The 22701-nt window shown below is 48.0% G+C and overlaps 1 protein-coding gene across 6 annotated transcripts in view; it reads right to left on the bottom strand.

Moving 5' to 3' along the window:
• PSKH1 (protein serine kinase H1) overlaps positions 1-22201 on the bottom strand; it is a 38911-nt gene extending 16710 nt beyond the window's left edge. For 2 of the 6 annotated variants that reach the window (XM_067004497.1, XM_067004501.1), the window contains exons 1-3: positions 22116-22201; positions 21301-21462; positions 19122-20153 (exon numbers count right to left, since the gene is read on the bottom strand). In XM_067004497.1, coding sequence (XP_066860598.1) covers positions 19122-20066 — 945 coding nt within the window. In that variant the 5' untranslated portion in view covers positions 20067-20153; positions 21301-21462; positions 22116-22201. Of the gene's footprint in view, positions 1-19121; positions 20154-21295; positions 21463-21796; positions 22025-22115 lie in introns of those variants that run through there. The other 4 variants (XM_067004498.1, XM_067004500.1, XM_067004499.1 and 1 more) reach the window with 4 other exon arrangements.
• Positions 22202-22701: the final 500 nt, after the last annotated feature.

The raw sequence follows: 22701 nt of genomic DNA, 5'->3' as shown, positions 1-22701 counted from the left end.
GATGCACCACACAGCCCAGCTCCATCCCACACATTTAATAGGGTCAAGTGTGTTTTTTTCCGGACTGCTTGTGGCACATGCTAATCGATTCTGTGGATCAATTTAGACTGAAATTTAACTGCCTTTCCTGCAGCAAGAAGTTTAGTTCTGTCCCCCTACTGAGCCCGTCTCAGGAACTCTTGTTTCAAGTTTCCTCCACGTCTCTCTCTCAAGTTTCCTCAAGTTTTGCTGAAATTTACCTTAGTAGTTAATTCTGGGAGACAGAAAGACAGCACAGTTGCACAAGCTTTGCTTCCTTGGGAAATCAGGGTTAAAAACCAAGGCTGCAGTGGATGTCCAGGGATCACCTCCCACAGTCCCCCACGGATCGACTGCAGATGCATCACTGCTGCCTAACTCATTCTTCAAGACAGCTTCAGCAATCCTCCTGGTATTTTTTTTATTTTTTTTTTTTTTAAGATGAGACAGCAGTAAAGTGTTTTAAAATGTCTAACGTGAACCTTTCCAAATACAGTTTAAGGCTCTTGTTTACCATAATCTGGAAAAGAGATTATTCCTTTTCCTCTTTGAAGCACCCTTTGCATATTTGCAAACAGCTATCGCATCACCTTCTCTACGCCAAACAGCCAGTAGCTTTCCCATTTTCCAGAGACTCTGGTTTTCTGATGCCCAATTGTTTTTGCTGATCTTCTGTAAAGTCCCTCCCCTTGGCCCGCAGGCTTTTTGCTTTGAAGTACACTGCCCTGAGGTGTCAGAGCTTCAGCCTGGCACGCTGCATCAGACACCCAATGCAGCAAGACCACACCACACACAGCTTTGCTCTTCAGACACCCCAGCATCTCTTTTCCCACCAGTTTGACACTGCCGTCTCACGTTAACAGCTTGTGAGCTGTTCTCACCTCCTTTTTGGAGAAGTCAGCACCTCCAATCTTCTGTCCTTCACTTATTTTGGGGCACTAGCTTGCTCTTATTTTTAAAAAATTCACATCTGCTATTGCCATCTGGAATTCAGTGCACTCCGCAGCCCCTCCAATGCAACGGCCAGCTGCACATACAACGAACACACCCCCTCCTCCCTCAGCTGGGCTGCAGCCCCACACACCATGGGACCTTAGGCAGTGTCCTAGAGAACCGTGCTCCCTACATATTCTTTAAGTAGCGATGGCTCGTCAGCATGGATTTTAATGGACAGGTTTGGGGAAATACAGACATTGCTCAGCACAAAGGGCAGACGAGGACACGATCTGTAGCAGGCACTGGAGAAGCCCAGCTTTTTTCCTAGCGCCAGAACCCCCTTCCCACTGTAACCCCAATCCGTCAGCACAGAAGAGATGGGCGAGGAGGGGGCTCCCTGCTGCCAGAATACAAGAAACACTTCAATCCTGCCTCTCCCTCACTCCGAGACAGGGTTAATTCACCGTCTCAGCTCAAGTGGTTAGTGCACTTACTCATATGGCTTACCCATACGACTGCTGTGGAGCTGCATGTGCCTGGCACACATTCAGCACACACAGAATATTGCTAGGCTTTCAAAGCAAGACTATCAAGGGCTATCGTGCATTTCCAAACAGTGATTTATTTTTTTTTAATAGATTATTGAACAATTTCATGAAACAACTAAAAAAATCCCAATGCCAGATCCATCCTTGCCAAGTCCCTGTGCCAAACGATGGAGGTATGGGAACTTCTACCGCTTTTGGACAATGAATATTCCATGAAATTTTACATTCTCATCCAAGAGCCAAGCTCGTTTCTTAGTTTTTCAAAAGCAGCCTCTCAAGCAAGAAGACCGGCACTAAGAACTCCAAGAGCTCGTAAAGTTAAAAGCAAATGAAAAAGATGGAGAAAAATCAGAAGGAACAGAAAGTGGTAAAACTAATTCCAGACCTTTCTATCATCTGATATAACAGTATATGAACGCTTCTGAGTCATCAGTGAGAAGCCTTCCGCGTGTCAGAGCTACATACCACTGACTCAAAGTGATCAGACGACAAGAATCCCTATAAAATTATCCTTCAGACAGAGCGGGATCACCGGTAGGAAGCACGCAAGCCCCTGCCTTCTCAGACAGCTCAGTTCTACCTTTCCTTACCCAGAAAATCGAACTCTTCAGTTAATTACTGCGAGTTCCTGCAACGCTGGGTGCGTGCCGTGCTGATGGCAGCTCATGAGCTGCGGACACGCGGCCAGGATCCGTCGGCACCGCGGGGACAGCGGGCGTCTCCGAGCGCCCTACCTCTGAGACTGGTCTGCGAGGCTCCCATCTCACCAATCAACGCTAATCTGGTGCATTAGTAAAAGCTCAGTTTTCAGGAAAATCCATAAAAGCATCCACTTAAGTAACAAATGAACTGGAAAACACATCCAGCATTTCCATCTCTGCGCTCTCAGGGCAGCAGGAGGGCAAATCAGCGGGCTGGTGAGAGTGGAGAAGAGACCGGAGGAACCAGCCTTGAAGCTCATACTCCAAACCACCAAAGTTTTCCCCAGACGTGCTGCTGCTGGCCTGAGCCACCCTCTCCAGCTCAAAACAACTCAGTTCCCTGGTGTCTACCAGCCTGAAAGCTTCGGTTGCAATCTTTTCAGGTTACGGGATTTCAGGGATTAGGTAAAGAGGCTGCCAAGAAAAAACAAGAAACTCCAACTCGGTACCAAGGTGAACTTCCCAAAACAGTTTTAGCAGCTGAAAAAGATCTCTGAAGATCTCTTTGACCTGCCTGAAGTCAAAGTTTTGACTTCCTACCCATGCCGCCCAAGCCCTCCTTTGTCTCACCCTGAGTAGAGCACGTGGCTCCTGCTGCAGAAGTCCCACCTTCTGGTCACGGCAAGTTTGAGACACCTTTCGACATCAGATTGCTCCAAATATATCAGGAGCAACTAGTCTCTCTAAGGTAGGGTCAACTGCAGGCCACAAAGTGATTTGCAATAAGTTGTGTGCTTACAGACCTTCTTTGCAGCCCCCAGCTTTGATTAAAGTTAGCCTTTAACCTGCAGCAGCAGGGACGGCAGCTGGAGCTTCTACCAAACCCCAGCTCTTCGAAGCCTCAGACGCTGGGCTCGGTGGGGAGATGCTGTAGTTTTTTCCCTCCAGAGTGCAAGCCATTAAAAGCAACCACCTGGAACTTTAAAAGTGTTTTGCAGACACAGTCAGGGCTCCCTCTGCCTCCGGGGGCACACTGCTCTACAAGCTCTTCTGATCTTCTGGAGCCCACAGCACCCCGAGGTCCTCGGCAGACCAGGGCTAGCAAGCCCAGCTGCAGCAGTTCGAGAATTTATCTCCATCCCCTCGCCCTACAGCTTGCTAGAAGCTCTCGTGTGTGCCACGGCAGTGGCAGGCCAAGTGCTGGCACCCTGCTCAAGGGCTGCACGTAGCTCGAGCCCTACACAGGCTGACCTCCGCACCGCATCGCCCAGCACAGGCTCCCAGCCAGGGGCTACCAAAACCCAAGGGCCACCTGCTCCTCCCTATCGCTGGCGAGGACAGGTTAGCAGGGATGACCTCTCAAAGCCCGCAGAACTGCAGGAAGCAGTTACTCTCCCTCCTACCATTTCATAAGAAACTTCTCGACCCCACTGGAGGAGGCAGCAGGAGAAGGCAGCCCGGTGCTGTCAGTCCCCACATCCTCACGGGGTAAGGAGCTTCTCGTGCCTGCAGCTCTTTCCCCTGTAGGATTAACGTGGGCTCTCGCTCACTGAATTTTGGTTCTAAGCAAACAGGCATGCAGCCTTGTCGCTTAAGATGTACCTCCACTAAGGTATTGGAAAAACGACATATCCGAGCCACAGTAAGAAAGCAAAGGAATGAAATCAAAGGAAAAAGGACCCAGTGACAAAAGGAACTGCCCAGTCCAGTCTCAGGGTCCTGTAAAGGAGTCACACAAGACCACTGGCAGCACTTGACAGTTTAAATCCTTTCTGTTAATAGTTTGTATTCTACAGAGGCAGCTTAATATTCTTTTTCTACCCTACCAATGTCCCTTTATCCCTACATCGCTAATTCCCCAGAAATACTATACTGCCATTAACAGGATTTTACAGTGTCCAGAAATGCACAAATAAAAATACACTGAACTGCTGCGACTAAGGGCAAGCCCAGCCAAATCACCTGCCTCCGATGCAGAAAATTCACCAGCCTGATGGCACACACACAACTATGAAATATGAAATCTTAACGGGGTGTCGCAGACCAGCCGTATGGAAATGCAGGATAGAGCACTCCCCTCCTTGCTTTCTCTGCCTTAGGATTTTGAGTTCTCTTTACAGAGAAGAGTTGCAACATACGCTGAAGTACATAATAAAAAGGCAGTAAGAATAATTTTTTATGAAGTTCCTTGTGACACACCAATTCCATTGGAGGAGACAAACTTCAAAACCTCAACAAGCAGCCGACGTGAAGGGAAATTGATTTTTTTTTTAAATGCATACATTGGTTGTAAGCCTGCACAATGCCCTTTTAGTGGAGGTGTTTCTTTACCTGCAAATAAAGTGTTTTCCAATACAGCATGCTAAAGTTTTGCAAGAATATGGTCACTGACGTATGCTGGGCAGGAGGCTGAAGGATTTTCCAGGTTTTAATTGAGCTGGTAACATTTTGGAGAGCCTAATATATCTGCTCCTGCAGATGAAGAGATCTGGACAAACACTTCAGATACGTATGGAGCAACACAAATGCACCTGTACTCCCACCCACCGAGCAGGTGCATCAGAAGAAAAGAAAGAGCAGAAGCTACGAGAAGTACATTTGTGTGGCTGGCCTTGGTGTTTTGTGCCAGGCTAGGAGAGGCACACTTTCATCCTGTTCAAGTGTTTCAGCTCTTCAAAGCAGAGCATAGTGCCCTTTTCAACAGAGCCATCCGACTGCATCTCGCCACCACTCTTGTTGCTCTACTTAAAAATCACCATGGTCTCACAGCTATACGAAATGCAAAAGCACATTCCTCTGTAAATTGATATTTTCTTCTTTTTCCAAGCAAAAGACTTATAAAAAAAGACTTATAAAAAAACAATTCTTCCTTACAAGGGAAAAAATCCATAGGTTTTAGAAAAACGCATGCATTTCTGCAGGACTATTGTCAAACGCTTTCACTGGCTGACGGGGCTCATGGGAAAAAAGATACTGCAACTGATACAAGAAAAAAGCTTTTTAACCCCTGAGGAAGCTAAAACATGGGGCAAGAGACTCGTATGATCATGCAAATTAGTACTACAAGTGTGCCCTGTGCCCGTTTTCCTTGTTACGCTACATTTCAACAGCTTGGGAACAACACTCCATTTCCAGGGAGAAGAGTGAAAAACTGGCCACCCTGCCGGTTTAAAAATATCCTCTCTTCTGGCAGGAACAGCAGAGGACAACAGATGACGACCATGCCTTGCACGAGCTTCTCGTGGGTTTAAAAACTGGCTGGCATAGCTGGGGAGGGCGATCCCTGAGTCGGTGCCACCAGCTGGGGTCCCCATGAGCTGCCCCACTGCACCCCAAATGTCCCAGGCACTGTGCCAAGGGAGAACCCGCAGCAGGATGAATTGGCTTTGCAACAAGCTCCTCGTCGAGGAAAGGGCAGCACAGGATAACACGCAAAGGTAAGTCTTCAATAAACGGGAGGCTGACACTGGCTTTCCTGGCCTCTTGTAGAGGTATGACAGAGTACCAATGGGAACAACAGAGGGCAGTGGTGCTGCTCTGCTCCTGGCAAGTTAAAGTTTACCTTGAATGTTTTCCAGAAGGCATACCTGGCCAAACTTGCTGAAGCCAGGCTATCTTACTGCTCCTCTTGGGCAGGAGATAGACAATGAAGACTATCAGCAGGGGGAGTTATCCCCTGTTAGGCAGCTGGTACCCCGTAACCCGTTTACTTAGCATCTAATGCATTACACTAAGCTTTAAAATGGGTATCAAGGCTGTAGTTATGACTCACAGGAAAAAACCTGGAGTAACTTATGGGGCAAACAAAGCATAAAATGGAAAATAAAGCTGATGTTATGAAACTTGATTTTTTTTTAACCTTACTATTTCTAAAGCAGTTTTACTTTTTATTATCAAAAAGGCTGAATTCCTTTTTCATTGCACAGGTACATGTAAATAACTCAGATCTAAATGACCAGAAGTGCAAAAATGCATGTGCTGTTCCAGGCCTGGTAGCCAGACAGCCAGAGGTCACACGTTCTGCAGCATTAATGCAAAACTTACCATTCTTTAAATAGCCACACCCCAGATTTAAGGATGTTTATCCTGTACCAGCTGAACTCTCACACAAGGCAACAAAGATTGTGGGGAGATGTTTTCCATGATATACAACTATAATTTTATCTTCTCCCACAGGAAATTAGTTTCTGCATTAAAATACAAGTATGCAAAATAAAGGGTGTTTTTTTTGTTGTTTTTTTTTTTGTTGTTGTTGTTATGGATCTCTGCCACTAAGCCTTTCTGCCAGTTTGTCACTTGTTAGAAAAATCCAGCCATAGTCCTCATAAAAAAAAAAATACTGGTCTGTTCCTTTGGAGAGGGACAGGTGATAACTGCAACCAGCTCTAGACTGTGCCAGAAAAAGCCTGTGTTCAAGCTCTACCCCCATGCTCTCAGGAAGCTCAATAAATGCAGGAAATGAATCTTAAAAGTTGACAAGACTGTTAGCTGACTCCTCCATCATGTGCCGCTAGGGATTTGGGGGTTTACAAGTCCTCCACCATCTTTTAACCAGCCTCCACAGTGCAGTCAGTTACAAGAATACTTTGGAAGTACTCCACAGATTTCCCAACACGCTTGGTGTTGCAAAGTCATCAGCTGCGTTGAAATTGCTTTTCGTTCTTACCTTGCTATCTGTCAGGTAGCGGCTAACAGCACAGGCTCTGTTTGCTAATGCACTGCCAGCGCTCTTCATCCTCGCTATTTCTGATGTCACCTGCAGATACTGAAAACTATTCTGGGAGAGAGCACTTCTTTCCTTTACTTAAGTGAACCGAGTTAGTTATTACAGGGACACCACACTCTTCCACTCATCTTTTAGTAAGGTAACACGGTTATCGTGCAATTCACTGCATTCTTCCAGCCTGAGTCTATCCATAGCAATACCTGCAGAGTTTACTCAACACCTGCATGTAACTTGGCACTTTCAACTCCAAGCTAGGGCAGATGATCATTTAGATGCTGAATGCTCTTGAACAGAAAAATGAAATGCTACGCACATAAAAATTCTGCACATTAAATCTAGCATTTGGTTCTGCTCCGAAGATATTTGTGCTGCACATCTTGCTACCATTAAAATTTTCGTATATGCCTCTGTTGCTTTTGACCAAGATTTTGAGGAGCCGCTGATATACAGGAGGGCAGAATGACCTCAGATAGCTGAAAAAGACAGGCTGGGATCTGACTGCATCTGCCAGTACCGTCGGGGCAGTTACAGAGGATGACACCACACCAGGGATCTCAGATGCTCAGTGAAAGGGCAAGCAGTGACTGCGGAGCTGCAAGCAGGTAAATTCTGACTGGCTGCAAGGAAAAGCACGTTTCACACAAAACTGGGGCAGGAAACTTTTGCAGTGACATCACTGCAACATAAAATTATGACACGCTTTCAGGATTTTTATGTGCATTTTAGTTTCTTTACTTGCCCATATTACAACCACCTGAAACTCATGTATACGAACAAGACTCCAGCCTCACTGATTTTCCCAGGAAGCTGCCAGCCACATCAGGGACAGACCAACAGACCACAGCGCGCCCCTTCAGCATGACTGATGGCCTTTGCTACCACACAAGCAGCCACAGACTGGGTGAACCTAGGGTGTGAAGGAGCCTAGCTGGAAAGTGAAGGTAACCCAGATAAACAGAAGGAAAAAAAAAAGTGAAAAATGTGTGTGGATGCAGACAAGGAAAAGACTTAAAGATGGCCAGAGGGTCTGCTGTGTAGGTAGACAGAAAAGGCTAGTTTCCAAAATGAAGAATGAGCAAGCCTTACATACTAAGACCTACAAGAACAACCAGCTTGAAGGCAACAACAAGCAGTACAACAGTATCGCCCAAGTGAGGCGGATGGATTGCAGTGTGCAAGGGAGGAAAGACTGCAGCTCTTCAGCTTAACTGACGGCTAGACAGTCACGAGGTGTCAGAACTCAATGTCATTCTAAGCCTGCACTAGAGAAATTTATAGGAAACACCACTTTGACAAGATGCATACTATACTTTGCAAAGCCTCTTGCTGGGAGTGATCCCCAGGTTACCACCACTCAAATGCAACTGGAGGGGGAAAGACTGGAGAAAGCTAGAGGCAGGCAAAAAGGAATCAACTCTGGAAGGATGTAAAAGACATGGGGAGCACAGGACGAAGGACGGCTGAAGTCAGGTGATGATCAGAACAGGCAAACTGACCAGATCTGATAAACTACACTTCACTCAATGCCATGCTCTCCCAAGTCATTTCTTTTTTTTTAGCCAGAATCCTCTGCGTGGCAGAGATCCCACGACAGACTGTTGTTCTTCAACCATGCCGAGCTGGTACGAACTGCTGCTCTTCCTGCCCAGCAAAGCACTACGAAGGGCACGCGTGCCACTGCTGCACCGTGCTGTTACAGCACAACCAGAACCCCAGTGTGCTGATTTGGGGCTGTATCTCCTAGGTATCACACCCTTCTTCCTCCTCCCTATTACTGCAACACCAGGTCTACAAGAGAAAAAGAGCCTTTATTTAGATAGCGATAAGAAGTGTGATGTCCCCTCCACCCTTCTAGACCCGAGTGGATGCTGGCAGGCAGCAAACCTTGCCTAGCCAGTGCTGAAGATGATGTCAAATATGCTTTCATGGTTCAATCCAGAACCAATATACGTTACCTCCATGAACCCATGTCACCACTACCAAGTTCCGAATCTCCTGTGAAACAGAGATCTTCCCAGATTTTGCGTACTGCAACATAGCGGGAAGACGAACACCACATTTTTCTGTAAGAGTCTGAGCTTTCTCCTCTCCGAATCATTTGTACCCTCAGATATAACTTTCAGGTCTAGCAGCTCTCCAAGACTGCCCACCAACACACAGACCAGGCAGAGCAAGCTGGAAGCCAGGGAAGCATTTCTCACCTGCAGAATACAGTGATTTAAGCCCATGCCATCACTCTGACTCACAAGCCATCAGCAGCAGATGGAGGGGGAAGACGTCAGCAGGCTGCTTTCAAGACTTTCAAAAAAAGAAGTATCAATGTGAACTGGTAGCTTCCATTCATCAGGAGAGCTTAACACAGTCTAGGAGTTGATGCAATAACAATAGTTTAGAGAGATTTCCTTCTGTTTTGTTTTCAGCTGTAGCGTACAACGTTTCAGAAGCTATGCAGGGGTGGACAACTGTCTTTCTTCCTCTGGACAGTGAGGGACCTTGAGAATCTGATCCCATGTAGCTTTAATTATCCCCAATCAAGAAAGGGCACTGTCACTCAAAGTGTTTACAAAACATGAACCAACTCAGGACGCCAAGAACTTAATCCCAGCACCAACAACCAGGTAGACAGACCCTGAACAAGCCCTGAATCTGACCCAGACACTTCACGGGTGGCACAGCATTTACTGCAGCTGTGGCAAGAAGCCCAGGTGACCACACAGGGTCTTCAAGGGTAACACCAGCACCACTCTTACCCAGGTCACCAGGGCTCTGGCAGACACGTTGCAACCACCCCTTAAAGCTCTTCCTCCACAAGCTGATGTACACACAGCTGGAGAGCCATCTCCCTGCAGGCTACCCAAACATCACAGCCCAATGTTCCTGCAGTGGAGGCCAGGCAGAAGCCTCCACAAAGCACCCTCCTTGATGCTCACCTTCCACTCGTGAACCTGTGTCCTGCTCAGTCATCCCGTAGGAGCTGATGGCTCACCTGCTCAGCTCCTCTGAGACAAGACTGGCGTGGTCCCGCGCCACAGCTCCGTGCCCCCCAGGCACAGCAGAGGGGATCCAGCTGCCCCTCGGTGTTTACAGAGGGCACGGAAATATACAGGAGTCTCGAGGATGGCGAAGGAGGAGCTTGCATGGTGTCTGAACCATTCACAGCTCTAGGGCGCTAATCTAAAGGCGACACTGGTTTGAATACTGATGTCCAAAGAGACTCTCCAATGCAAAGGGGGAGGCATTTGTCATGAACAGCGGTGACAGCAGAGAAAAAACAGCACGCTTTATCGACACCAGCAACCAGATCGCCACCGAAGGACGTTCGGGACAGTCAGAGGAATGATGTCCCCTGAAGAAACCAACTGTAACTCGGGTATTTTGACCACATGAAGTCATGGCTCCACCACCTCAGCCTTACTGACGAGTGTAGGCTACACTACAGTCCCTCATCTTGTTAAAGAACATTCCTTTTTGTTGGTAAAAAGTCATCCTCAGTTCTGTGGTTTTTTTTTTTTACCTAAAATACCATCAGCATGATGTAACTGCTGACGTACAAAGATGATCAACAAAAACTGCTCATCCTTGACTGCAGAAAGTAAAAGCAACTCTCCAAAGCATTCGCCTTTCTAGAAAAACAACCCCAAAGAGAAACAGAACTCCAGAGGCTCCAGCCAGGTAGAAACCAGTCTCCTTTGAAATGATCAAACTAAAAATGTTCAGGAAAGGCTTTCTAGAGCCAGGGTAGAATGCATCGCCCCAGACTTGGCTGTTACCCTCTCACAAATAAAAGAACAAACTTCCCAGATTTCAAACCAGTTCAGAACCAGGACCTCAGCACCCGAGTTGCCTGTTTCTAGGCTTTAGCCATATACAACAGAAGTGCATCTTTTTTATGATCTGAATTCAGCATCAGTTAAGTCACCCACCCGCAGGTTTAAAGGTGGCCCTGGTGCACATAGACGGAGTAGTTCCACGAGGACAGGAAGAGGAAAGCTAAGCAGCAGAACACCACATGCACATTTCCTCACAGTAGAAACTACTCCTTTCAGCAAGAGCAACATCTCTCCTTCTCCCTGGCATCACTCCCCCCAACCTTTCCTCCAGCACAAACAGCTGCTACCACCACCACCTATGCCAACACACGGTATCTGACAGAGAAGTAAACCCCCTATTTCCAAGCAAACTCAGGTACCAGTGTGCCTGTGCAGCTGCAGACACTGAGCACAAACAGGAACAGGGCACAGTCCCCGGAGAGACATCCCTAAACCACACTCACAGCTCTAAAGCTACAGAAGGGCTTTTATTGCACATGAAATCAGTGAGGAAAGGCACCACACACACTCATGGGATCAGAAAGAACTGCTTAAACACGGGGCTTCGGCAGCTGTCCCCAAAATTCCTAGAGTCCTTTCACACCCAGCACTGGAAGCAGCAGGGACAGTTTTGGAAGACTGCATCTTAGAGCTGACCCAGCCTGCTAAGGGCACAAGGAAAATAAGCAAAAACCTAAACAGCAAAAACATGCAGCGAGGGAAGCTGTCAAAGAAAGAAGAAATCACACCGAGGGCAGCAGGGAGCAAGCCAGGCAGGCAGAACGAGGAGACGGGTTTTGTGTTCGTACTTCAAATCTGAATGAGTCACCAAACAGAGAGGGGCAAGAGTCACAAGCAGAACACAATTCACACCACATTTTCCTTTATAGATGCATAATGTCAATACAGACTCATTTCTCCAAAGGAAAAAAAAACAGTTCTGCAGAGAGAAAGGGAAGTTAAACTAACACTGTCATCTGCAAAACACTTTTCATCACCAATAAGCCTGTATACGCTGCCTGCTTTTTCACCCACGTAAGAGGAACTACAGCACTGGGTCATAATTAGAGAGTTCAAGAACATTTCTATTTAACAGGAAATGTTTACCCTCCTTACTTTTTACATTTCTAGCCTTACCAACGGAGTATCATACAACAAGTTAGATTAGCCCGTGGGAGTTGGCGAGCCTCAGGACTGATCTGATCCTGAAGCTTGGTAGAAGCAGCACTGCCTGCAAACCACGAGCCAAGACCCCACAAAACGCATGGTACCTACTCCAGTAAAGTCAGACAGGACGACTGAGTGCCACGGCACACCAGCAAGCACACCACACAAAACACCTCCGAGCTCAGCAGCTCTTGGGAGAGGACAAAGCTCCAGGCTGACAGAAGGAAAGACCAGCAGCTGTACTAAATCCAAAAGTTAAGAATGTAGAGGACGGATTAAACATCAACTAGTGCAGTCTGGTGTCTCCAACGTCAGCCCTCCCTCTGCATCTGCAGCTAGCTGAAGAAAACAAGCACTGTGTTGCAACTGAACACCACCCCCCTCCAAGCCCTCAAGCCTCAGAAACGTGTGTCTTAGTGACCTCTTTATACTTGCATTTTTTTTTAATGCGCATCTCTCCGTTGATTTGTCTTCCATGAATTCATCCAGGTGCCCTTTGAACTCAGGCCAACTACTAAGGTCTGCAGCACATGCATCCAGGAGGTGCACAGCCCTCGTCTTTACTGCCCAAATGAACTCTGTTCCATCAGCAAATGTGCTGCTTCATTAGCAAACTTGGTCCCGATCGCTTTTGGACAGAAGGACACAGATCCCTCTGACTCCACTGTTTCCCTTCACCATGACACACTGACCACGTGTTTCAGTTTGTGCTTCTCCTCTTCAGGGAGTCGTTGATCCACGCAAAGGCCATTATCGCACTGCAGCTGCGGAGCTCCTGTAAGAGTCTTTGGTGAGGATCTTTATTAACCTCCACTGGGAAGTTGAGGAAAGCTACACTAAATCAGATCATTTCTCCGCAAGGCTGCTGAGTACCTTGCAGAGGACAGACAGACTTGCAAGGCCCAACTTCCTTCAAAAAAGCCACAAAGTTTATCAAACATGTCTCTCCTTCTGTCACGTTTATCAGTGCATCCACTACCAACATCCAGCCTTCTGCTCTCAAACTCATTTTCCTAGGGGTGGTCTCAGGTTTACTAGACCTTAATTCTTTAGACAACTGCTGGAGCCCTGTTTAAAACAAGCATCACCCTTCTTACTGAAGGTTTTATTGCACCAGTGATTTTGAACGGGAGGTCACATACCACTGCTACTTCATCTTCAAGTCTCTGGAACCTCTGGGTCAGCGCTGTCCAACTCATACAACCTTTTAACTGCTTTCCTTGGTTTGTTCCATCTTCTACAATTGCTTCAATTTAAAACACACACTCCAACGAGCTCCCCATTAAGAGATGTTCCTGCACCAGCACCCACCAGCCCCACCCGCAGTGAACTACTGCAAAAAGTTGATCCTGTTTTATGAATAGAAAAACAGACGAGGAGAAGTGACCTGCCAAGATCATATACCAAAACCAGGACAATCAGACTCTAGCTTGGTTTCCCAATTCATCCGTAACACATTACGTTCCACTTCTTCCAGCAAATTTCCCAGGTGTGTTAAGCAACATAAAAATATCGGTATTCAATAGAAGGAAAAGCTTTGAAACAGAATCAGAACAAGCCTTTCTTAGCAGGATAATGATGGTCTGATGTTCGTTTTCACCGTCTCCAATTCAAAAGGAAACTGTGAATGGAATCCCAGCTTTATTTCTCAGACAACTTTAAACTACAGAAAGATGCCCAGAAATTGCTTTTATCCTCACAACTTCAATTAAAATATTGCTGATTTTTTTAGTGAGCTGTAATAAAGCAAAAGAAAATGATTTTGTAGCAGACTACTTCAAGGCATGTAACTCTTGCTCAGAGATGCCCAGAAAAGCATGCCAAGCTACAAAGCTAGCTTTTCTTCATCCTCACCCTGCCCATTACTCCAAGCAGTTCAGAAAGTACAGAAGGAGACACAGGAGATAATCAGGGCAGTGATGTCAGCAGTACCTGAATAAGCTATTATGGGAGACCTCTCCTATTGATCTGCTAATAGCCTCTTGAAACACAGCTCACGCTCCAGGAACAGGAGAGCAGTGCTAAGTAGGTCCCAGTCAAAGAAATTACATTAGCTGGACACGAGCTCACTTGTTTTTTGAGAAAATGGAGCTACTTCTCCGGTCAGCATGCGTGGCGGCTTTTATTCCTCTCTCAATACAGCTTTTTCCTGTCCAGGTTTTAAGGCCAGATCTTTAAGAAGTGGGACTTGGGGCCGACTCTCAAACTCCTGCCACCACTGCAGCGTGACAGCGCAGCAGCACACTTGGGAATTCAGCTCCCTCTCCTAAGTCCTTCGCTACTGAAACTTGTCCAAGCCACACAGCTCAGGCTGTCAGCTCCAGGCACACTGCTTTGCAGCTTCTTTTAAAGCTTCCTCTTCCATTTCACATCTTCAAAGTTTGTATTACAGAAAGGGAAAAACAGTCGTTTCTGTGAAACCTCTGCTTCTGAATCTTTCCAAGATGCTTCTGCAACACAGTCAAGCATTCTGCCCAATCTTGTTCCAAATAAACCAGAACTTACGGCTCCTGCTGTTTCCATTAATCTGACAAATATATCAGTGGGCCCGTTTCTGACATCTTCCCACTTCTTCCAGTGGGACACAAAAAAGACCAATTTTCTGTGCACATCAGACATTTGGAAGCATTTAAAAGCCCAGAAAATGACTAAGAAAGCTGGCAAGGTGCAGGAAACACGCCAGACACCTCTACATCTCTGGCTCACTTTGTTTCCACCTAGAATTTACACATAAACTGGGCAGCCTGTTACTGCTTCTCCTGCCAACATGCAGCTACAGTCAAATGTGTCTGCAATTCAGGGGCACAGGCTTAATTACAGCAGTAAATTAAAGCATCCATTTTCCCTGGCGCTGGGAGAGCAGAAAGCATCTGGGCAAAAGATACAGGCTATTGGCTGACACATACCTTACTCCAAAGCAGTAAAACATCTAAAAGCTTCCCAAAACAACCATCCACATCACACAGAGTATCCACAACAGCCTTGTAAACTATGTCATTTATGGTGGGATAAGAAGTAAAATGCTTCAGGCTTGTGCACTGGCACTTTCAAGACACATACAGCCTAGGTAGTGCTTGCCCACTGTGCTACCTTCGCTTCTGCAACCTACAAGAATCCAGTGGCCCTAAACACAAGGAAATCAAAAACTCTCAAAAGGATTCAGTTCTGGCACAAGGACTAGAGGACATCAAATGAAGTTACCCCAGGGGACACACACACACCCTCAAGCACTTTTTTGGATGAAGAGCCCTAGTCTGTTCGTTCATTCTTCAAATGGAATACCTTAATTTACTTGTGCTGCCCTTCCTTGTAGGTTTTTCAGTTCTGCATTTTTCCCAGCAGGAACCACACACACGAACATTCACACGCAGGTACACAATGGAGATGGCACAGCAGGGACACGTGCACTAGTAACAGTAAACCCAGTATCAGTTGGCTTTTGAATACTAGAAACAAGATAATGTTTAGAAGCATTTAACCAAAATCATTTCTTCTGAAGACTAAGCAGCACCTTCAGAGCTCACCATCATTTATGGACTATTCAGATTGCCTTTCTTCCCCATGGGACCACTTCGAGAGACCAAATGATAAATTGGCTGATGTTTGTTGTGGACAAACTTACTTGGTCTTGCATCATGTCTCAGTTCTGTTTTTAACCTCAACGACTGGTATCATCAGCACAATTTATTGCAGGTCAACACTATCCCATCCCTTGCTTATGTGACTCCAGTTACCACGTTTCACAAGAAAGAATCATAGAATATCCCGAGTTGGAAGGGACCCACAAGGATCATCAACTCCTGGCACCACTCAGGTCTACCCAAAAATCCAGACCATATGACTGACAGCACAGCCCGAACGCTTCTAAAACTCCGACAGGCTTGGTGCCGTGACTGCATCCCTGGGGAGCCTGTTCCAGTGCACAAACACCCTCTCAGTGAAGAACCTCTTCCTGATGTCCAGCCTGAACCTCCCCTGTCGCAGCTTGACACCATTCCCTCGGGTCCTATCGCTGGTCACTAAAGAGAACAGGTCAGTGCACCTGCCCCTCCACTCCCCCTCGTGAGGAAGCTGTAGGCCGTGATAAGGTCTCCCCTCAGCCTCCTCTTGTCCAGGCTGAACAGACCAAGTGACCTCAGCCACTCCTCACACGTCTTCCCCTCTAGGCCCTTCACCATCTTCGTAGCCCTCCTCTGGACACTCTCCAACACTTTCATGTCCTTTTTGTACTGTGGAGCCCAGAACTGCACACAGTGCTTGAGGTGAGGCCGCAGCAGCGCAGAGCAGAGCGGGACAATCCCTTCCCTCGACCAACTAGCAATGCTGTGCTTGATGCACCCCAGGGTACGGTTGGCCCTCCTGGCTGCCAGGGCACACTGCTGGCTCACGTTCAGCTTGCTGTCAACCACAACCCCCAGATCCCTCTCTGCGGGGCTGCTCTCCAGCCTCTCGTTGCCCAGTCTGTACATATAGCCAGGGTTGCCCCGTCCCAGGCGCAGGACCCGGCACTTGCTCTTGTTAAACTTCATGTGGCTGGTGATCACCCACCTCTCCAATCTGTCCAGATCTCTCTGCAAGGCCTTTCCACCCTCAACAGAGACCACAACTCCTCCAAGTTTAGTGCCATTGGCAAATTTGCTCAAAACACCTTCTAGTCCTACATCCAAATCGTTTATAAAAACATTGAAGAGGACTGGCCCTAAAATGGAGCCTTGGGGGACCCCACTAGTGACCATCCGCCAGCCAGATGTGGCCCCATTTACCACAACCCTTTGAGCCCTGCCCGTCAGCCAATTGCTCACCCATCGGACGATGATTTTGTTTAGCTGTATGCTGGATGTTTTGTCCAGTAGGATCCTATGGGAAACTGTGTCAAAAGCTTTGCTGAAGTCCAAAAAGATCACATCAGCTGGCTTCCCTTGATCAAATAGATGGGTGATTTTATCATAAAAGGAAATCAAGTTAGTCAAATGGGACCTACCCCCCATGAACCCACGTTGCCTGTGACCTATGACTGCATTGTCCCCCAGGTGCGTTTCAATAACTCCCAGGATAATCTTCTCCCTAATTTTACCAGACATTGACATGAGACTGACAGGCCTGTTGTTACCAGGGTCTTCTTTCTTCCCCTCTTGAAAATTGGTACAACATTTGCCAGCTTCCAGTCAACAGGGACCTCTCCAGATTCCCAAGACCATTGAAGAATAATTGAGAGGTCCCACAATGACGTCAGCCAGCTCTCTGAGCACCCTGGGATGAATCCCATCCGGACCCATGGACTTGTATGGATCCAGGTGGAGCAGCAAATCCCACACACGTTCAGGGTCGGTTGGGAGTTTATCATTCCCACCATCACAGTCCTCCAGCTCAGGGCACCCGGGGTCCTGAACCCCATCATCAAGCATTGAAGACAGAGGTAAAGGCGGCATTAAACATCTCTGCTTTGCCTATGTCCTTGTCTGTGAGGTGACCTCTCTCAGACTTCTCCTTACTACTACCATGCTAAACTTAGCCAAAAGTTCTGCAGAAAAGTAAAAAAGAGCAAGTGAAAAACGATCCGAGTCACAAAATTCCATGTCCACAAGCACATGCACTGAGGGCTGGAGACATGAGATGGAATGCACCAAGTTACCTATACATCATACCAGCCCCACATCAGCTCGTAACACTCGGGAAATCTCTCAGAGAGACAGCACACTGCTCTCTACCTCATCAGCCAGGTGCTCAGAGAAGCCCAAACAAACAGAGTATCAGAAACCCTATGGGAAGATGTGAACAACCAGAGACCTTTCTATGCCACAACACAAAGCCTTGGTGCTCAACATACTGAACAACATGAATAATCTCCCTGTTCAAAGATCAGAAGTTACCCTTCTCTAGGCTACAGCAAAAATCAGATTAAAAAAGGTCCCACGAGGGAAGAAGCAAATTCAGAATTAGTCTCACTGACCTTCTAGCACCTCAAGACACAGGGCCGACACAGAATCAGGCAATCAACACAAGGAACATGGCAAGGAACCTGAGGCACTAGGAAAAAATAAGAACTCACAGAGGGAAAACGACTCCTAGCACTCCCTCACCGTGGTCAGACAGAAAGAAGCTTTAGTTTAGAAAGTTAGAAACTGACTTAGAAAAGTTAGAATAAAGGTAGCAAGTTTGAAAGGCTGCTGTGCCAAAATAAAGACACCCTCAATCCATCTGCAACAGTTTTTAGTTTGCAACAGTTCAGCAGTATGCCACCTTCATCAAGATGCCACCTCCAGCTAACAGATCCTTTGAACTCTGAGGATCAGACATTTGGGTCTCATAAACCTCACATGTGGAAAAGAAGACAAACTTTCACATGCAAAAAAACTACCACATCACTCCTTCAAAAGGAAAGAGCTGGAGGTAGAGTAGAAAAACAAGTGGCCCAAACAAGAACAATGGATTGAATGAAAAAGGACCAAATCCGAGTTTGTATAAGTACTCCTGAAGTCTGCGGTCTAGAGATAAGCATTCAGACTGAGCAGTCAGTACCTACCTGCTGCTTGAATGAGAACCTACAGGGAGATGCGTGCACCTGAATGAGTTCTGCTAGTCAGCGTGCATCAGAGAGAACTGGCCCCTTCACGTGAGAAAAGCCATGGTAGCCGCGTGCAGCTAGTTCCGTTCTGCAGTGATGGGACTCTGGCAGAGCAGAGGCACCAATCTTCTGCCCAAAAACTGTCTCTTAAGGTTTCTTGTTCCATAGTTACAACGGAAACCATCCTTCTAGTCTCAACTTTGTCACTCACTAAGCTCAGGAAGCAGTGCGGATCAATTTAAAAAAAGGCTCATGTCTCAGGACCTAAAGAGCACGTGCCCCTTTGTCTGCCGTAGCCTTATCTTTCAGCAGTATTTTTCAGACTACACTTGGAGCTGTATCTGAAATCCAACTAGGTACGTACATGTCACATTTCAAAAACGCAGCCTGGCATGAGTTTCAATAGCACCCCAACTAGAAACCCACAAGTATTCCAGTTCTGTCAGTCCCTTCACTTCTGTTCTACAGGAACTGATCTTTCTTTAGAAACACATTTTTTTTTTCCCCCAGAAGCTCACTGTGCTGCAATGGGAGCACTTTTGGAAAACAGAGAGAAAGCATAAAGGGATTTTAAAGGCCAGAATCACAAATTTTTCAAGCTGCTAACATTACCGCCCTGCACAAGCAAACCAGCTTCTGGAAAGCACACCGACCCACATACAGAGAGCTTCTTGTTCGACTTCCCCTCACCTTAAACCCTGCCACACTCACCTCGCCCGAGTAACTGTATTTTCCTTTCAGGATCTGCCGGTATAAGCGGGTGCGGTTGTCATCTTCAAAGGGCATGGTGCCGCTCAGGAGGATGTACGAGATCACACCCAGTGCCCACATGTCCACGGAGTTAGTGTACGGCTTCCTGACCAGGATCTCAGGAGCAATGTACTCTGGGGTCCCACAGGTGGTTTTCATCAGGCAGTCATCGCCCTTCTTCCGAGCACTTGCCAGTCCAAAGTCCGTAATCATGATTTTTGAATCCGTCCCAGGATGGTAGTAGAGCAGATTCTCGGGCTTTAAGTCCCGGTGCGTGATACCCAGCGTATGCAGGTACCTCACACCATCTAATACCATCTGCAGCACACGCGTAGCATCTCTCTCCGTGAAGGAGCCTTTCGCAATGATTCGATCAAACAGTTCTCCTCCAGTTGCCAGTTCCATCACCATGTATACACGGTCCTGGGTCTCAAACACCTCTATAAGCTGGATTATGTTGGTGTGCCGAACCCGCCGCAGTACACTAAGCTCCGACTCGCACACTTCCCTCCCCTCCCGGTATTTGGTCTCTATCATCTTGATCGCATAGGGCTGCTTGGTAGCCTTGTGTTCCACCCGTACAACGCGGCTAAAGCTTCCTCTTCCAATCAGGGCTTTAATGTCGTACTTGGCCGTCACTCTGGGGTCAAATTTGGCACGGTATTTAGCCACCTTGTTCTTGCGGGGTTCAGGCTGGTCCACGTGGGTAGGCAGGTGGTTACCGGGATATGGGTTAGCGTGACGCGGAGGCGAGGGAGAGCCAGCTTTGATGACAGTCCCACAGTCATCTTTGATGAAATGCTTGTATATGTCATTGTGGCCTGTGTAAGGTTCTACTTTTTTAACCAGATCTAGCTGCACATCTTTGGGGGGCTCGGGAAGAACCTTGCTTGTCCCACAGCCCATCACTGAAGGGTGTTAATTCCCTGTCAAGGCATTTTCCCAGGGCAGCAGCAGCAGCAACCACATCTGCAGCAACTCCCACATCTGAACCTTACAAAAAGGACAAGAAAAAAAAAACAGATGAACGGGAATCAAGGCAGTCAAGTTTCAAATGAGAAAAAATGCCAGCGGTTCATGTCTCAACAGAGCCATGCTACCACAAACTAAAAGTTGGGGATTTCCACCGTACTTCACTACAGAGCATGCACAATGCTTTGCCACTTTCATCACAAGATAGTGCCTATAAAAAAAACAGTCCTGGTCAGAACAGATGTCTATGGATATTCTATAGCTCCCCTTTTCATTAAGCACAGTTTGTCTAAAGCTGTCTCCCAGCTGAGCACTGAATCACAGAACAGCTGAGATTGGAAGGGATCTCTGCAGGTCACCTCATCCAACCCCAGCTGCTGAACAAAGGTCAAGGAAAGAGCTGAGTGTTTTCCTTAGCTTTGCTCAATCTGATAAACTTTGTAAGACACCCAATGTTTCAAATCTTTTGGTTCTGAGATTTCTAATTAGAAACTCCACAAACTATCTCAGCAGCTTGTCCATTCAACAAACCCTCCTAACACTTTCTTTATATTGTAACTTGTACTGGTGTTTTAAATCTCTCACTACTTAGCTCTTAGGGATCAATGAAACTGTGCAGAAGGCAAGGAATATGGAGACAGAGGCAGGCTGCTTTTAAGATGCATTTTACCAACTAATTTACTGCACCCCTTGGAAAAAAAAGAAGAAAAAAAAACCATCTTGTTTAACCAGAGCAAGCTTTTAGCTTCATTCTCCAAGCCCTAAGAAATCAAGTTGGGCTCTGACATTAGGAAGCATCCTGACTCAGTTTTGCTTTCTTTGCATGTTCAGAGACCAAGCTGCACTTCTGTTCCTCCCTACAGAGCTGCATCTAGCTGCAATAAGGAAGTGGAATTGCTACCAGCTGTTCCAGAATGGAGCAAACAGAGGTCTTCCTCGCCACACTGTATGCCAACAGAGCCAAATCAGCTGCGCTTCAGCAAGTCTTTACTTTAGGTCCTGATTAAAACAATCTGGAGGTGGAGAAACTGCCTGCATGCCTTCTGGCAATTAGCTGAGCAGTTTTAAGTTTCTCCTCTTTGGCTTGGAGCCCATCAACATGGTGCCTCAGCATTTGCAGAGGACTACAGGAAAGCTCTTTGCCTTGAGATGTACCGGCCCACCTTACCATCACCAAGCGTATCTTTGCTCATCCACCACCTCTCCACGCAACCATTCAGCACGAACAGCAGAACAGGGACCCTAGGTGGTCTTCCATCAGGAGCATTACGTGTGGGGAAGGAGGTGTTTTAGAGCGACATCAGGAAGAAGTTCAGGCTCTACATTCAGTCTGGAAAGAAAATACGGATTTAGTTAGGGCTCACTTTTTAAAACCAGACACCAACACAGTAGCTTCTCGTGGAAGACCTACTGGCTGTACCGAAGTCAGACACCAGCACGCTCGCACCACAGCGCAATTAACTTCACAGAACGCTTAATTAAGACTTGGATTCACCGATGGCTGTCCTGTAGCTGGGTGCTCCCTCAGATTAGGGTACCGCGGCAATTAACGCATGAAATATTTACGCTACTCCTGAATCACGCCTCACGCAGAGTTTTTCCCCAGCACTGTCGCACCCTGGGGCACTGTAAGTTAGCAGAGCCGTGGAACGAGAGCACCTCACCGAGACTATAACGGAGCGATCCCCAGAGGAGCCCTGGGGCAACGCGTCCCCGCCGTGAGGGAAAGCACCGAGAGGAACCAAACGCTTGGAAAACGCCGTGCGCGAACCCACCGCTGCCGCCGGCACCGGCGGAGGGCAGGCAGCGACCAGGGACCCCCCGGGGGCTGGGGACGGACGTGTCAGGGAAGCGGGGCTCCCCTCCCGGCGCCCACCCCCTCGGGCCGCCGCCGGCGGAGCCCCGGGGGCCGGGCACGGAGCGGGGGTCTCGGGACCCCCCCCCCCAGCCCCGCGGGGTCTCGGTGCCGGGCCCCGCACTCACCTCGGGCCGCTCGGCCCCGGCCCGGCCCCGCCTCGCGACGTCAGCGCCGCGCGCCGCGCACGCCCGTGGCAGGGGGCAGCCTCCTGCAGCGCCCCCTGCCGGCGGCCTCCGGGAGGCGGGGGGGGGGGGGCGAGGCGGGGGGGGGGGGGCGAGGCGGGGCGGGCCCCTGGGGGGCTGTGAGGGCTGTGAGGGCTGTGAGGGCTGTGAGGGCTGTGAGGGCTGTGAGGGGTGTCCGGCCCCGCCGTGCCGGCTGTGGGGGTGCCCCCACGCCATGTGTTGCCCGCAGCATCCCCGCGGCACGGACAGCCCGTGCCCCGTATGCCAGCGCTGCACGTGTTCCCGTTAAGCAGACCTCCCTCCCCCTATTTTAGGCAGCTCCTCAGGGGTGCTGTGGGTGCCCGTCCTCCCCCAGGTGCCACCCGCAGCCCCTGCAGCGATAACCTCACGGAGGACGGCTTTCCGTGAGGCTTTGTGTTGTCCATTAGCAGCTTCCTCACAGCTTTGCTTCCTGGCTGGCTCATGAGAACATCAGTCGAGGCAGTTGTAGATCTCCGTCACTGCTGCTAATCGCCAGTGCAAACAGAGA

Source organism: Anser cygnoides, chromosome 12, assembly GCF_040182565.1.
Source record: "Anser cygnoides isolate HZ-2024a breed goose chromosome 12, Taihu_goose_T2T_genome, whole genome shotgun sequence".
NCBI classification, from domain to species: domain Eukaryota; kingdom Metazoa; phylum Chordata; class Aves; order Anseriformes; family Anatidae; genus Anser; species Anser cygnoides.
This window is presented reverse-complemented; position numbering and strand designations above follow the sequence as displayed.